The sequence below is a fragment of the Amphiura filiformis genome, chromosome 13 (assembly GCF_039555335.1).
Source record: "Amphiura filiformis chromosome 13, Afil_fr2py, whole genome shotgun sequence".
NCBI classification, from domain to species: domain Eukaryota; kingdom Metazoa; phylum Echinodermata; class Ophiuroidea; order Amphilepidida; family Amphiuridae; genus Amphiura; species Amphiura filiformis.
In genome coordinates this window covers 10,911,783-10,929,826 of record NC_092640.1, presented here as the reverse complement: position 1 = coordinate 10,929,826, position 18,044 = coordinate 10,911,783, and the positions used below count along the sequence as shown (strand labels likewise).

Here is an 18,044-nt window from a genome sequence, read left to right as displayed (position 1 = left end):
TGAGGGAAATTGAGGGAAAATTGGGAACATTGAGGGAAGTTAAGGAAATTGAAGAGAATTAAGGAATTTGAGGAAATTCAGGTGAATTAAGGAAATTGACAAGAATTAAGGAAATTGAGGGAATGGGGAAATTAAGGGCAATTTTGGGAAAATTAAGGGAAATTGAGGGAAATTCAGGTGAATTAATTGAAATTGTGGGCAAGAAATTGACAAGAATTAAGGGAAATTTGGGGAAATTGAGGGGAATGGGGGAAATTAAGTGCAATTTTGGGGAAATTGAGGGAAATTCAGGTGAATTAATTGAAATTGTGGGCAATTAAGGGAAATTGAGGGGAATTGGGGAAAACTGAGGGAATTAAGGAAAATTGAGGAACTTTGGGAAAATGATGGGAAATTGAGGGAAGTTAAGGGAAATTGAAGAGAATTAAGGGAAATTGAGGGAAATTCAGGTGAATTGAGAGGGAAATTCAGGTGAATTAAGGAAATTGACAAGAATTAAGGAAATTAGGGATTTAACCCTTTTGATGTCAAGGCGCTTTTTTCCTGAAAATTGTGTGGACATCATAAGTGTCCGAAATCGGTTTCGAACACTTTTGATGTCAAGGCGCTTTTTCCTGAAAATCGTTTGGACATCAAAAGTGTCCGAAATCGGTTTCGAACACTTTCGATGTCAAGATGCTTTTTTTCCGAAAATCGTTTGGACATCAAAAGTGTCCGAAATCGGTTTCGAACACTTTCGATGTCAAGGCGCTTTTTCCCGAAAATCATTTGGACATCAAAAGTGTCGAAATCGGTTTCGAACACTTTCGATGTCAAGATGCTTTTTTCCGAAAATCGTTTGGACATCAAAAGTGTCCGAAATCGGTTTCGAACACTTTCGATGTCAAGACGCTTTTTTCCCGAAAATCGTTTGGACATCAAAAGTGTCCGAAATCGGTTTCGAACACTTTTGATGCCAAGACGCTTTTTCCCGAAAATCGTTTGGACATCAAGTGTCCGAAATCGGTTTCCAAACACTTTTGATGTCAAGACGCTTTTTTCCCGAAAATCGTTTGGACATCAAAAGTGTCCGAAATCGGTTTCCGAACACTTTTGATGTCAAGACGCTTTTTTCCCGAAAATCGTTTGGACATCAAAAGTGTCCGAAATCGGTTTCCGAACACTTTTGATGTCAAGACGCTTTTTTCCCGAAAATCGTTTGGACATCAAAAGTGTCCGAAATCGGTTTCCGAACACTTTTGATGCCAAGACGCTTTTTTCCAGAAAATCGTTTGGACATCAAGTGTCCGAAATCGGTTTCCGAACACTTTTGATGTCAAGACGCTTTTTTCCCCGAAAATCGTTTGGACATCAAAAGTGTCCAAAATCGGTTCCAAAACCTTTGGATGTCAAGGCCCTTTTTTCCAGAAAATCGTTTGGACACAAAAGTGTCCGAAATCGGTTTCAGAACACTTGATGTCAAGACGCTTTTTTCCCGAAAATCGTTTGGACATCAAAAGTGTCCGAAATCGGTTTCGAACACTTTTGATGTCAAGACGCTTTTTCCCGAAAATCGTTTGGACATCAAAAGCCCTGGTTTCTTGAGATGAAATCATTTACAGGAGATATTCATCATTTTCTAACCCGGTATCCGAAGATTTTCGTCTGATATATCAAAATAGTGCATAGCAATTCACGTGTATCGATCCCGTGTATTCATTTTAGTGTCTCTGCTGCACCAAATAATTATTAGCCAGGCGATGTCGGTGTGCCGGGGGTAAAATTTCCAAAAGGCTCGCCAAAAATCGCTTGCCCCCCTCTCGTCCGCCAAAAATCGCTTGCCCCCCCCCTCTCGCTCCGCCATAAAATTCTTTGCCCCCCCTTGCACATGCCAAATTTTTGGGATCCCAATTTCCAAACTTTAAATGGTCTGTATACATGTTGCGAGCGCAGCGAGCAGGAAAATTTGCATATTAAGCGTTTCCGTACCGTTTTCCTAAGCCTTTTTAGCACGTTTTATTTAAAAGGCGCCCCATGAACGTGTGCCAAAATTGCTTGCCCTCCCCCTTTTGGCTCAAAAAATTTCTTGCCCCCCAATTTTACCCTCCCCAGGGCTCATAATTATTGCACAGCCCCTAAAAAAACATTGCTATTATCTATAGTCGGGATTATAGTTTTGTTCGAATTTCTGTTTTGATTTCACCTTTTTTCACGTCATGCTCCTAAAATGTCAAACTCAGTAGTTTATCTAGAAAGCAAGCAGCAAAAATAGTCAATAATCCCATTATTCTAATCCAGGTCCCTTCTGCATTGAAAGCAAGGATTACTCGACCAGCGATCTGTCGCAATTTTATTGATGCCGAATTTTTGTAAATCTGGTTTAGACCCACACGATATGCTTTACAGAGGTGGGAAATATCTTTCTTTAATAGCGAGTTATATTAGTTTGAAACGCTAAAAATGAATTCCGAAAAAAGCTCGCGGGCGGATGTAAGGCCTATAAAAATCAAAAATGTTACACCAGGATTACTGAAGAATAAAAAAAGGTGTATCTCTGAATTTGTGATACCCAATCGTGCTAAAATTTATGTGGTTTAGGAGGCAGAGAATTTTATTTCAATTTTATATACGCCAAAATATTTTCTGAATTTAGTCAAAATTAACACTCAATTGATGGTAAAAATTAAGGCTTATGAGTTTTTTCATTAAGTTTTTTAAGTATGTAGATTGTGAGGAGTGTAAGGCTGCCTCTTATAAAACCTCACATGAGTTTCTTCATGATTTTTCAAGTCACTAGTTTGTGAGAAGCATTTCCTGCAATATTGGCATGTGTGAGGCTTTGTATGAGTCTCTTCAATTTCATGATTTTTTAAAGTTTGCTTGTCGTGCACGCATTTCTCGCAATACTGGCATTTGTAAGCTAGACTTGTGAATTAGTTCATGACCTTTTAAATTTTAAATGGTAAGGCTTGTGTGTTTTTTCATGAGTTTTTAATCCACTAGATTGTGAGAAGCCTTTCTGGCAATATTGGCATTTGTAAGGCGTTGTATGAGTATTTTCATGTTGTCTTAAGTTATTAGATTGTGAGAAGCCTTTCTGGCAATATTGGCATTTGTAAGGCTTTGTATGTGTTTTTCATGATATTTTAAGTTTCTAGGTTGTGGGAAGCCTTTCTTGCAATATTGACATTTGTAAGGTTTTGTATGAGTTCGTTCATGAGTTTTAAGTTTTCAAGACGGAGAAGGCTTTTGTGCAATATTGGCATTTGTAAGGCTTTGTATGAGTATTTTCATGATGTCTTAAGTTTCTAGATTGTGAGAAGCCTTTTTTGCAATATTGACATTTGTAAAGCCTCTCTATGGGTATGTAATGATTCTGCTGGGGTATGGCATATGTATGGTCTCCCAAATGTGCTAAGTTGTCATTGGAATGTCTCTCATCTTCGGTGTGACTTTGCTCAATAACATCAAGTGTATCTGTAGCAATTGATAGTTTCCTTGGGTGGGCTGGAGCCTGTTTCTTCTCATGACTTCTATGAATTTGTTCATGATATTTTAAGAATCTGGATTTTGAGAAGCCTTTCTTGCAATATTGGCATTTGTAAGGCGTCTCATCATTGATATGAATTCGTGCATGATTTATTAAGCTGCTAGATAGTGTGAAGCCTTTCTTGCAATAATGGCATTTATAAGGCTTCTCTATATCATGAGTCTGTTGATGTCCCGGTTGCTGTATGGTATGAATCTGTTGATGTATGGTACAGTCTCCAAAATATTTAAATTCTTCATTGCAATATTGGCATTTGTAATTTTAAATTTAGGCTTTGATGAGTATCCAGATGTTGAGAAACTTGAGATGTTTGTTCATGAATTGATAAGAAACGTAACCTGGAAAAGCCTTTCTTGCAATATTGGCATTTAAGTTTCTCTTTGCAATGAATTCGTTCATGAATTGATGCAGAACTAAATCTGGAAAAGCCTTTCTTGCAATATTGACATTTATAAGGCTTCTCATCTTTAGTGTGAATTTGCTCCTGAACATCAACTGTATTATCTGTAGGAATTGGTAGATCCCTTGGATGGGATGAAGCTAGTTTCTTGTAGATATATCAATAACAATGAATTTGCTGCTCATGACGACGTCTGTGACGCAGATATTGTTGGGCATCACACAAAAATCGTTGGCAATATTTACACTTATGAGGTCTCATCAGGTAGATTTCCCATCTGATCTCTTATAAAGGATGAAGAAGAGATAACATAATTATACTGTGGTAAAAACCAACATAGAAGCATGGGAAGATTGACCGCCAGCATTTTAATGCCAGCAGACAAAACTCCCCTTGAAGCCTTTATCACAGTGTTTACATATATAAGGCTTCTCTTTGGTGTGTGTTCTTTCATGTCTTTTCCTATCACACAATGTGTTGAAGCCTTTCTTGCAATATTGGCATTTATAAGGCTTCTCTTTGGTGTGTGTTCTTTCATGTGTTTTCCTATCCTGTGATATTTTGAAGCCTTTTTTGCAATATTGGCATTCATAAGGCTTCTCATTGGTGTGAAAATGTTCATGAGTTTTTAAGTTGTTAGATCTTGTGAAGCCTTTCCTGCAATATTGGCATTTGTACGGCTTCTCATTGCTATGAGTTTGTTCATGTACATTTAAACCAACAGATCGTGAGAAGACTCTCCTGCAATATTGACATTTGTAAGGCTTGTTCTCATTGCTATGAATAAGTTCATGAATTTTTAAGTCGGTAGATCGTGAGAAGCCTTTCTTGCAATATTGGCATTTGTACGGACTCCAATTGCTATGAGTTCGTTCATGTCTATTTAAGCTTTTAGATCGTGAAAAGCCACTCCTGCAATATTGACATTTGTAAGGCTTGTTCTCATTGCTATGAATTCGTTCATGATTTTTTAAGCTGCTAGATTGTGCAAAGCCTTTCTTGCAATATTGGCATCTGTAAGGCGTCTGATTGGTGTGTGTTCTTTCATGTATTTTCCTACTCCATGATGTTTTGAAGCCTTTTTTGCAATATTGACATTTATAAGGCTTCTCATTGCTATGAATTCGTTCATGATTTTTTAGGGCACTAGATGTTTTGAAGCCTTTTTTGCAATATTGACATTTGTTGATGTGAATTCGTTCATGATTTTTTAAGTATCCAGATCGTGAGAAGCTTTTCTTGCAATATTGGCATCTGTAAGGCTTCTTTGTACATGTTATATGAGTCTGTTCATGTACGGTACAGTCTCCAAAATATTCAAAGTCTTCATTGCAATATTGGCATTTATATGGCCTCTTATGAGCCTGTTCATGTATGGTGCAGTCTCCAAAATATTTAAAGTCTTCATTGCAGTATTGGCCTTTGTAAGGCCTCTCTGGTTTCCTTATTTGGGCTGGATCCTCTGGAAACAGTTTCTTCTTGCAGTTATACCAGTAACGATGAATCTGCTGCTCATGACGACGGCGGTGACGGAGATATTGTCTAACATCATGGAAAAATCGTTTGCAATATTTACACTTGTGAGGCCTCACTTCCCATTTTGTGTGTCCTTGGAGAGACTCTGCCATCTGATCTGTACAGGAAAAGAAGAGAGTACATATTATAAAACCAAAATAAAAGGAAGGGAAGAGGCAGGTTTTGTTTGACACATGGGTTGCTCATTTTGATTGTGTTTGTGTGTGTGTGATGTCTGCAATCACTCTGGACCACAATGACCTCGTCCCAATGGCATAGTGCAATAACCTCAATTAAACAAACACAGTGTAAAATTTGACCCTAACTTACAATAGAGTATGAGTTTTTGCACCCAAATTTGCAAAGGTCATTCAATGACTGTACAAATGTATTGGGGTTAAATAACTGTATGTAAAACATGCAGTTATCAACAATTGAGCGCTATTAATACACAAAATATCCATGAGTACCGTAACCACCCGGGTATAAGCCCACCCCCCTAGATGGGCGATTTCACTCAAAAAATGGGGTGGGCTTATACCCGGGAGGGGCTAGTTAGTATATGAAAAAAAAATTAAATTTTGATTTTTAATTTGTATAATATTTATGCCCGATTTTTTTAATTAAAAAAAGGTGATCATAATAAAGTTATCAAGTCAAGCAAAACATGCACAGTGTCATTGTATCAGCAGTCATACACATATCACAACCCCCCCCACCAACCACGCCAGTATCAAAAGCTAAAACCCGGCTCAAGTTTGTGCTATGCATGTACCAGTACATGTACAATAAAATGTTTTCAATTATGCTCCCAAACCACTTTTTCCCAGACCCCAGAAGGCCCCTGTAGAAAGACCACGAGGCCCAGGTATAAATGCCCAGGGTTTAGCTAATGCCACGTGCTTAGACCATGCAGCCCAGCCAGGCTATTCAGCCAATCAATACTCGGGAGGGTCACTGCATGGGCGGAGCATAGAAGCATGCTGTAAATCAGTCCGGGAAATTTGATAGAGCATAGGTCATTGTATGCAAAACATTTGATTGAACATTGAAACAATAACAAAACATTGCCAATTGATAATGGTGCAAATCCAGGTGCATGTGACCTTTCATGGTCTTGTTTTGACATGTTAGATATTTTATTATGAAATGCATGAATGGGGTTGTTAAAACAAATTCAATTGGGATGCTATTAGAGTAAACAAACACAGGGACAGACTTTTTCATGTTTTCTTGCTTAGAACATTCTTTTTCAGTAAAAAAGGATAATTAAAAAAAAAGACCTGCTACCGTCATAAATATTTTTGTGTACTTTGTGCTTTTTTGGTCAAACAAAAAAAATGAAAAAATGACTAACATTAAAAAATTAAATCAGACAGTACAGGACAACCTTGCAATGCTATCAATTTATTTTGATCCCGGGGTCACTCCCATTGTGGCCTGTACACCATCCATGATAATGAAAAGCAGCGTAAAAGGGTCGTTTTCCGTGGGTAGGCACGACGACTGCAGCGTATCGCGTTTAGGGTGACAAAAACATGAAAAATTGGAAAAAAGGGTAGCAAAATTGCAATTCCTAAATACGCGGAAATGAAATTTAGGATATGAAATTTGATGTTAGGAATGAAATCCTTGTTTAGGGTGTCGTTTTAGCCAAGGGTTAAATCCTTGTTTAGGGTGCTTTTCAAAAGTTGATTATCGCGGATGGTGTACAGGCCACAATGGGAGTGACCCCGGGATTTTGATGCAATCTAGTGCAATGACTTGGTTGTCGTAATTCATCAAACATGTTCTTGTTGGTGTTTTGTTTACTTACAAGTGATTAAATTTTAATGCCAATTTCAGCAAGTGGGCGAGGCTTAAGGATGTTATAAACTGTCCAAAGACATGTCTACTGGGCGGGGCTTAAGGGCATACCTGGAGCATCGAGCGTGTGGTCTAGCAAGATCGCAAGTTCCGCAAGCTGAAACCAGTTTGGGTGATTTGGGGAAATACCCTTGCTGCTCACATATCATTATCCTAACTGCGTTCACTGTAGCTCACTGTTGTTTATAAATTTGAGCATAAATTGGCATAATAAAACTTCAAAATAAAGAGGAAAAACAAACTTAAAATGAAATTATTCAACAAGATTTGTTCAAGAGATGTCATATTTATTCATTCACCATTGATTTGATGGTAGTATTTGGTCAAAATTAGTACTGGGCTTATACCCGAGTGCACCCTAGTTTCTCAAATATTTTGTAAAATAGGGGGTGGGCTTATAACCGAGAGTGGGCTTATACCCGTGTGGTTACGGTATATGCATATGTATAAGCTTGTCAGAAAATTTCACAAAATACCGCAGGCCACTTTTAGCCGATGAAATATGATTCACAAAACACACAAAAATAAGGGTTCATTTTTGGTGGACCGCAGGTACACAAGAAGTGTAGTCACTTGCTTACTAAATTACTAACTTATTTACCAGGCCCGTAACCAGGATTTATTTAGGGGGGGCTGATTTTGAAGAAGTGGACCTTTTTTTTCCAAAATTTGGACCTTTGTTGACTGATGGGGGGGGGGGGGGTTGAAAAAGTGGACCTTTCCCCGAAATTTGGACCTTTCTTGACAAAAAAGGCATAAGAAACCCCAATTGTTTCGCTCGCTATGTTCGCAAATGGGACTTTTGTGGTTAAAAAGGGGACATTCTAAATATGTTCAGAATATTTTAATATTCATTTAAGGTCATTAAGGGGTCAAAGGTCAAGTTTTCAAAAATGCTCCAATTGAGCTGATATTTAAATGCAATGATCTTTATGACATTCTAAACATGTTTAAAATAGTTTCAAATTCATTTAAGGTCATTAAGGGGTCATAAAGGGGTCAAAGGTCAAGTTTTCAAAAATGCTCCAATTGAGCTGATATTTAAATGCAATGATCCTTATGACATTTCTAAATGTTTAAAATATTTTAAAATTCATTTAAGGTCATTAAGGGGTCTTAAAGGGATGCATGTACCACAATATACTGCCAAAGCCCCATGGTTCAGCTATGGTGCGGTAACCGCTCTAGTTTTGTTTTTTTTGCTATTGGAAGGGGAAGAAGAAATGAAAATGTAGAGATGATGAACAAAGAAGTCACTTGGTACCCCCGGGATTCGAACCTCAGACCCCTTGCATACCGTACGGTACATGATACCATGCAGAAGATCATGTATATAGCCACAGGGGTTACACTGGCCTGGCCAGTAATTCTCTGCATGGGTATAATAAAATAATAATATCACTTAGGCTGATTGCGTCATTGCAACTGCCGGACTAGTTTAAGTTTTCAGTGTGATGCATGCTTTAGTAGTAGGGATGCCCACTGTCAATACAGTTTCCACTAGAGCGATTTTTCATTTACTGTGTGCGTGCACTCACACACGTATTGTCTATGGAGAAACTGATCGATACAAGAAATCCCAGGCCTGTTAAATGGCGTACATACTTTTTTGAATTTCCCTTTTTTTGTGTTGAATTGCACCTTTTTTTTTTTGAATTTCACCTTTTTTTTTTGAATTTCACCTTTTTTTTTTGAATTTCCCAAGTAAAATAAAGTTTGGCAGGCGGGGTTCAAACTCACGGCGCAGGGCTTTGGACACTCTGTGGGCCTAGCGCCTTATACCAGTCGGCCACTTGTCATATTGTTATCCCTTTGAAAATTATTTGAACATATGGTCGCAACTTCAACATAGGCCTATCACGTGACAAGCAAAGGCAGAAAATGCGGGAGAAAATGTACCATATTTTGGAATTTTATTTGTTAAAAACATTAATGTGTATAGCGCTCAATTGTTGAGAAATCCGACAATAATAAACATGATAAATGGGCAATTATTATACATGCATTATCGATTTGAACTCGCTAGGCAGTATGGCGCACGTGCTATAATACTCCTATATACCGGGCCCGGGATACCGGGTATATACATGTGGTTCACATTATAGAACCTGCCATTTTTCGTGCATACGCGGTCTGGATTTTCGCAAAAGGCCTAAATCTTACAAATCAGGGCAACCAGCATCCCTGGGGCCAGGTGGCAAAATGGGGGAAAGACTCCTCACACTGGGCCATGGCTATCATACACCATTGAATGTCCATGAAGAAATTCGGGGTAACTTACAGGCTAAAGTTTTTAAAGCCTTATATTTTTATAAGCCATATGACATTTACTATTAATTCTGTGAATAATGAGCACTGTAAATGTGGTGAAAAATTCCCTTACCTGGATACTATTATAATAGTTCTACAGCATTAAAATATCATAGGAAATAAATGTAAACAGAGCTTGACTGCTTGAGTTGGTTCATTGCTTCTGCACATGTACAATCATGGAGGTCACAGGTCACTGTAAATGCATGAAAGTGTTGCTAGCCAGTGTTGCCACTTTATTGAACTTTATCACAGTTTAAATATAAATGGAGCACTGTTTTTTAGCTGCTACCAAAAAAAATGGGCGAGGGGGGGGGGTGTATAATTAATTTTTGTGTCAGGGGTAATGCAATAATTATAAACATATTGTGTACATCTAGGGGTTGCTGAATTTATAGGGTGGTCAAAGATTTTTATGGAGGCAAAAAAAAGGGGGGTAAGGGGCTGGCATTTTGTTCGGAAGGAGGTCCCAAATTTACAAAAATTCGGCATCAATAAAATTGCGACCGCCCTATTTCGGCAACAAAAATTTTTATGACCCCACACCACCGACCGATACACCTTACCCCTAGACAGGCTAAAATTGTATTGAAATCAGTCTTTTTGAATAAAATAAACACACATATCTATGTGATCATCTTGTGACTCCCTACATTTTGGTCATCAAAAATATTATGACCCCCCCCCCCTATTTTTCTTTCCAAAAATTTATGACCACTCCCTCAGACCCAATTGGACAAGCAATTTTTGGCAGATGTTTGGCGGGGGGGGTACTCAAGTTTGGTTTGGGTAGGGGTGCCACTGAGTATTTGAAAGAGGACCCATCAATATACCATTTTTTTTAAAAGAAATTTGGACCCATCGATATACCAAAATTCAAAATTTTCGGCCAAATTTAACATAAATTGTCTTAATTTGTATACATTTTTTCTCCATATTTTGGGGAAATTTTAAAAATGTTGGCTACAGTGTTTCAAATGTGCACTATTTTCCGAAAAAAAATGAGATTTTGAAACTAAGGACCCATGCAGCCATATACCAAAATTGGCCCAGAAAAAGGGGTCATTGGCCATTTGTATACTGGGTATCCCCCCACCCTGGTGTTTTGGGCACCGTTTCTATATTACACCCTGAAAACACTATGCTATTATTCGATCTGCTGTGCTCGCATTATATGATAAGAAAATTTAAGATTCTCAATCTTGCAAATGTGTTAGAGGGGGGAGGGGTAACAGTTTTATGGCAAAAAACCCCCATTTTTTGACTCGGCCAAATGGGGGCAAGATAATATTGGCAGACTATGCATTTTGCACATCAATGTAAGATAATTATAGCCAAAATTTCTCCGCGATACGGAAAACAGAAAAATTCACGGAATTTGGGGTTTGCTCACGGAAATTTGAAAAATGCCACAAAATAGTGAAAAACTGTGTAAAATGTCAAACTTTTGTGTTGGTTTGCAAAATAAAAAAAAGAAAAGTGATTATTTAGCAGTAATCAACCATTAAACAATCCATTCTAGCATAAATTCTAGGCCTATGATGCAAGATTCTGGTCATACTGCAGTAAAGGTAAGACAAAATACAATTTTAAAACATGTTTGTTTTAACTTTTCAGTGCTTTTTAGTGGAAAACAGAAAATCACGGAAATCGTCCAATTTGTAATACGGATTTTAACTTTTGTAACACAGAGAAATTGTGGCTTTAATGTAAGGAAACTTAGAACAAGGGAAACAGTTAATATTTGGCAAAATGCAAAAAATTAATTAAATGGGAAATGTTCAGTTTTCTGGGCGCCATCTTACAAGAAGGGCCCTTTAGTCTTGGAATTGGAATTTGTACATAGGACTGGTGGATTTGTAATTTGAGAGGGCTTGTCGTGGTCCTGTCCGGGGTCCTGTACGCACTTGCCTGACTGAACAAGAGCTACGTACTCCCTTTCACTTTTTTTTGCAAATCATAGGGGCCCCAACCCCACCCCAACACTGCCCCTACTTTCACTGAAGAATTTTGCAAAAGGGGTCACAGTTAGTGCATGGCAACTGTATAATTGCATGGTCCCCTTTCAAATTCTTAGAGGCATGTCCCTACTGTAACAAGGCCTAAATCTAGGAAAAAATATGTTATCTAACCTTAACCGTGCCCATGTTTTTTTTGGTTTTTTGCTATCGGAAGGGGAAGAAGAAATGAAAATGGAGAGATGATGAACAAAGAAGTCACTTGGTACCCCGGGATTGAACCTCAGACCCCTTGCATACCGTGACGGTACATGATGCCATGCAGAAGATCATGTAGCCACAGGGGTTACACTGGCCTGGCCAGCCATTCCCTTCATGGGTATCACTTAAGCCCGGGGGGTACTCAAGTTTGGTTTTGGTAGGGATGTGCTGCTGAGATTTTGGAAGTAGACCCATAAATATACCAATTTTTCAAGAAATTTTGACCCATTGATATACCAAAAGTCAAAATTTTCGGCTGAATTTACCCAAAATTGTCTTAGTTTTTACAAATTTTCCCAAAATTTTGAGAAAATTTTGGCTAGATTAAGGAAAAATTGGGCTGTTTTCCGAAAAAATTTAGAAAATTTTGAAAAAAGGACCCATTCATATACCAAAATAGGCTTTGAAAAGGGGTCATTGATATACCAGAAGGCTGAAAATGCTACCCATGTTTGCGTGCACGCCCCCCGTATGGTCATTTGTACTGAGTACCCCCCCCCACCCGGGCACTTAAGCTGATTGTGTCATCACATCACATGCATGCATGAGCAGTGGTTCAAGGGCAGAGGTTGTTTAAATGTACCCTTACCAAACATGAATGCCTATTTGGCATTCTGTAGGTATTCGCCAAGCCCTCGAGTGCCAAGGATAGCGGTACTAGGTGGTCACTAGCACTCAGCAGCTAATGAATGCCTATAGAGATGGTTCACAGGCATTCGAATGCCTCACAAGAATGCTACCGAATGCCTATTTACTCATTAAGCCCTCGTTAAAGCTCAATACTATTAACTTAGGCATTCCTAAGCATTCGTAACTTAGGCATTCCTAAGTGATTCTAGGATTAGGCGGTTTGCTATAGGCACTCAGTGGTATTCGGATAAGTCATAGGCATTCGGTTTACAAAATTCTTAAGTAATATAGGCATTCCACTGAAAAATTTCTAAGTATTAGGCATTCGGTTAAAAAATTTCTAAGTAATAGGCATTCGATTCAATTAGGCATTCTGCTAATAGCCTTGACTAGCATTCCTTGGTGGTTGACCCAAGGGTCAAACAGGTGCATGATGGGAATATATTTCTAACTGCCATTTTAAACTGGTGTGAATGCAGAGATGATGGATTCTTAATCCTTTCATGTTTCCAGCTTTATTATAGGCCTTATTTTTCACTCTTTACATTTGGGATGTTACATGACAATGCATATTTATGTGGACAACATCATATATGTGTGGGATCCATGTAGTTATCTTTGTGTACAATAATATGCCACAATATGGATGGTGTAAGTATAGGTAAGCTTATAAATATGACTAGATGTAACTTTGAATATAGGTTTTATGCAGGCAGTTTCTTGAAATATGGAATGGTCTAGTGTTAAGGAGGAGCTACTTAGCATATTGGGGTATTAAACATTAATAATATAATAGTGTACATTTATACCACGCACAAATCCACTAAAAAAAACCACTCATATGGCGCAAGAAGAGCTAACTCAAACAATGAAACCAAACAACAACGACAAATTACATCATTAGGTAGCAATAATTATTTTGTGTATTTATAAAACACACTGATCCCAGTGGGCACACCTAACATTAAAGTCAGGTTGAAATGTCAACGTCGACTGGTTGAAATCAGGTTGTATTTGCAAATGGACTTCAACCTGATTTCAACCTCCTTAATTTTTGCATTGAAAGTTGGTTGAAATCAGGTTGAAATTTCAATGTGATTTCAACTAACCTTAAGGTTAAAATCAGGTTAGGTTGAAACTTGATGTTGTTTCAACGTTGATACAACATCGAAATCCTAACCTGTGCCCACTGGGATGTTACTCAATTTGTTAGTTATCAATTTGATGCAATTTAGTGGCTCTTGCTGATGCACATGGCTATACTTGCTTATAGGCCTATATTTGAGTTAAATTTGTGCATATTCTTAATCCTTACTCTCCTAGAATTCCTATAGCAACCCCTATAGGGGTTCAAGTGCTATTTTTCGGGGAAACTATGGGAAATCATATGGAAAAGTACTTATCATGATCCTCATTTGATCAGGAAAATGGGAAAATTGTCTTTTTTTTTTTTTGACTTCATTTATTATGATGGGAATAGTTTGGACCTCCACAGTTGTTGATAAGAATTATTTAATTTGTTTCCAGGAGTCAATTTGGAGAATTACATCAAAGAAAGAAATATAAACTAACAACCATAGCAGTGGCCAACTTTTTCTGCAGTGCATTATATTCCTATTTGTCACTCTCGTAGAATTGCTTAGCCAGCATAGCTATATAATTATATAGTGGTTTGAGTGCTTCACCTGTAAGTGGTTGGAATACCTATAAGCGGTTGAAATACCTGTAGGCGGTTGGAATGCCTATAGGCGGTTGGAATGCTTCTGAGGCGATTGGAAATTTCTTTGGCGGTTGGAGTGCTTCATAGGTGGTTGGAATGCCACTAAGTGGTTCGAGGGCCTAGCTCATTTACATATTTCGCCTCTGAGGAGGGCTTATGAACCACTTACGAACCACTAGTAGCGGTTGAGGGCTAAATAAGTGGTTCGAAAAGTGCTAACCTGTAGGCGGTTGGAATGCTTCTGAGGCAGTTGGTATGCTTCCTAGTGGTTGGAATGCTTCCTAGGCGGTTGGAATACTTCCCAAGCGGTTGGAATGCTACCTAGGTGGTTTAAATGCTAGGCGATTTGAATGCCTCCTTAGTGGTTCGAATGCCTCCTTAGTGGTACGAGTGCTTAGCTCAATTACATATTTCGCCTCTGAGGAGGGCTTATGAACCACTTATGAACCGCTATAAGCGGTCGAGGGCTAGCAAACAGGCGGTTGAGTGCTAACAACCGCCTATTAACTCAATGTTATAGTATTGGAGGCATTCACCATTTAGGCATTCATTAACGGTTCTTTACCATTCAATGGAATGCCTAGTGAGTGCTTAGGGAATGCTAGTTTTTTAGGTAAGGGTAATCCCAGAATACATTGCAGCCACTGACAGCATGTTTGAGAAACACATGGTTATTTCAGAAAATATCACGCTGGGCTCCTGCTGTGCATGGTCAAGGTTGTTATATAACAAGATAAGCTATGTGTCTGCATGCATGCATGTGCAAGAAAACTTTGCTGGTTCCACCTTCTTTTCCCAAGCATTTAAAATAGCTAAAATTGTTTTAAAAACACACGACTTTTTAACTTTCTTGGTAGCAATGTATCCACAAACATCACCCGTGGCCGTACCCAATTATCAATTCAAAACATAAAAGTCGCGATGAATATTCCATCAAAACTACTGGTGCTTATTTTGTACATAAATTTGAATGTGAAATGGTGTTGAAATGGCTCCTTTATTACATTGCACATAATAACATACTGCATGCTGGGATTACATTGAATCAACCTCTGGTTCAAGGGGTTCTTTCTGGTTGAAGGTATACGGGGAATCAGGGATGTGCCACGGTTTTGGGGTACCTTTTCAGCGATTTTGGTATATCGATGGGTGGGTTTTCAGTGGAGACCAATGCGCCCAATTGGGCTCATTTTGGCAAAAGTGCCCATAAAAGCGCTCAAATAGGGCAAATTTGGGTGATTTTTGGGTGCTTTTTGTTGAAAATTGGTATATTGATGGGTAGCAAAAACAGCAAAAAGTAGGTATAGAGAAAGTCGACATCCGGATGCCTTCGTGGCACATCCCCGTGCAAAATTTTTCGAAGAAACCAATAACCCCCTCCCCCCCCGGAGCTCTGGTTGGGTTAGGGATAATTCCCCGTACCTTACAGCAACCTATAGACAGGGTTAGAGTTGACCCCTTTTCAGCGATTTTGGTATATCGATGGGTGGGTTTTCAGTGGAGACCAATGCGCCCAATTGGGCTCATTTTGGCAAAAGTGCCCATAAAAGCGCTCAAATAGGGCAAATTTGGGTGATTTTTGGGTGCTTTTTGTTGGTTGGGTTAGGGATAATTCCCCGTACCTTACAGCGACCTATAGACAGGGTTAGAGTTGACCCCCTGAGCACTATCTGCCGATTTAACATTGCCACTGATTGGTCAATTATGTGATATCTTCACTTTAATCACCAATCAGAATGGAGCTTTGCAAATAATTCACCTCAATTTTTTTGTGTGGTGAAATTTAAATATTCTAACAATGTTGCTGATTGGTCCAATTGATAATGAAAACTTCTTTTTGACCAATAGGCAGGTAGTTCTCATAGGGTTAACACATTAACATGTACCTTAACACAAAAGACTTCCTTTTCTTTCTTTTATAGTACAAAAGTTGATTCAATTAAATGAAAATCAATATTTTTAAACCCTAAAATGTGTACTTGCCTGTACAACAACACAATCCTGTCTGCCTGTCACTTTAGACAGGGAGTTTGCTCCTGAGATGGGCAAAATTAATGCTTTTGACAGAAGCTAAACTATAATTGTAGGTATTAAGAAATGCTGCATGTTGACATTTTTAGTATACTAGATTTGCAAAGCAAGACCATAGCAACACATTTGAACTCTTTGAACCCCCATTGAGATATAAAAGTCTTTTAATGGTTTAAAGGTCAAATTCTGGGGGGGGGGCACTCGACAGGGATGTGTGGACAGCAGTTCGAAACTAGGGGCCTTTTGGTGAGAGCCTAGACCCCGAAAAAGGGGGTCTTTCAGTGAGAAGGCTCAAAAAAGGGGGTCTTTCCATGAGCCTGAGGAAAATCTTACCAAAATAAAGGGGGTCATTCAGTGAGACTGGGAAAATTTTGGGTCAAAATATAACAGTTAATAGAAAAAATAATGAAAATACAGGGTAATTCAGTGATAGATTATCAGAAATGTTCCCAAAATATTTGAAAAAAGGGTCTTTTGGCGCCAGGAAAACAAAAAAGGGGTCGTGGGGTGAGAGGGAGTTCAGTAAAACAAAAAGGGGTCATTGGGGGGGTAAGAAGGAGTTGAAAATGGGGGTTAATGTGGCCACACATCCCCATCACCCATTTTAGTGAGTGCCCCCCCCCCCCCACCCCTGGGTCAAATTAGGACAGGCAATTTGATTCAAATGAGGGGCAAACCTCAATTTCTAGCTAAGACCCTAAGATAAGCATGCTGACTTGCATGGACTTGGAGAAAAAAAAACAGAATTGAAGAAAGCTAGGCCACTCTCAACAAATCAAGTGAATAATTTTGCTCTTAGCCCTGGGGCTGAGAAATGAGATTCTTATTCCATACCCAAAGTGACAATTTAAGGCTTCTTGCTGCAATGATTATTTTTATGATTTGATACGTCACTAGCTTGTAAAAAGCTTTTCTTGCAATATTGGCATCTGCAAGGCATCATATGTATTTGTTCATGAGTTTTTAAGTATCTAGATTGTGAGAAGCTTTTCTTGCATTGTTGGTATTTGTAAGACTTTGTATGAGTTTTTTCATGCTCTTTTAAGTATCTAGATTTTCTAAGCCTTTCTTACAATATTGGCATTGGTAATTAAGGTTCATGAGTTTTTTCATGAAGTTTTAAGTATCTAGATTGTGTGAAGTGTAATGCTGCCTCTTATTGCAATCATGACATGATAATTCACTCAATTGTGCTGAAGCCTTTCTTGCAATATTGGCATTGATAAAACTTCACATGAGTTTCTTCATGATTTTTCAAGTCACTAGTTTATGAGAAGCATTCCCTGCAATATTGGCATGTGTGAGGCTTTGTATGAGTTTCTTCAATTTCATGATTTTTTAAGTTTGCTTGTCGTGCACGCATTTCTCGCAATACTGGCATTTGTAAGACTTGTGAATTAGTTCATGACCTTTTAAATGATAAGACTGTGCAAAGCCTTTCTTGCAATATTGGCATTGGTAAGGCTTGTGTGTTTTTTCATGAGTTTTTAAACCACTTGATTGTTAAGCCTTTCTTGCAATATTGGCATTGGTAAGGCTTGTGTGTTTTTTCATGAGTTTTTAAACCACTAGATTGTGAGAAGCCTTTCTTGCAATATTGGCATTGGTAAGGCTTATGAGTTTTTTCATGTTTTTTTAAACCACTTGATTGTTAAGCCTTTCTTGCAATATTGGCATTGGTAAGGCTTGTGTGTTTTTTCATGAGTTTTTAAACCACTTGATTGTTAAGCCTTTCATGCAATATTGGCATTGGTAAGGCTTGTGTGTTTTTTCATGAGTTTTTAAACCACTAGATTGTGAGAAGCCTTTCTTGCAATATTGGCA

General features: G+C 38.4%; 2 protein-coding genes across 2 annotated transcripts in view; one reads left to right on the top strand and one right to left on the bottom strand.

The window, feature by feature from the left end:
* LOC140168002 (nephrocystin-3-like) overlaps positions 1-18,044 on the top strand; it is a 279,876-nt gene that overhangs the window by 191,488 nt on the left and 70,344 nt on the right.
* On the bottom strand, positions 2,531-9,846 carry LOC140167997 (uncharacterized). Its single transcript, XM_072191307.1, has 2 exons — positions 9,694-9,846; positions 2,531-5,562 (listed from the first exon to the last, which is right to left on the bottom strand). Exon 2 carries the CDS (start codon positions 5,555-5,557, stop codon positions 4,298-4,300), a length of 1,260 nt encoding a protein of 419 aa, XP_072047408.1. The 5' UTR covers positions 5,558-5,562; positions 9,694-9,846; the 3' UTR covers positions 2,531-4,297.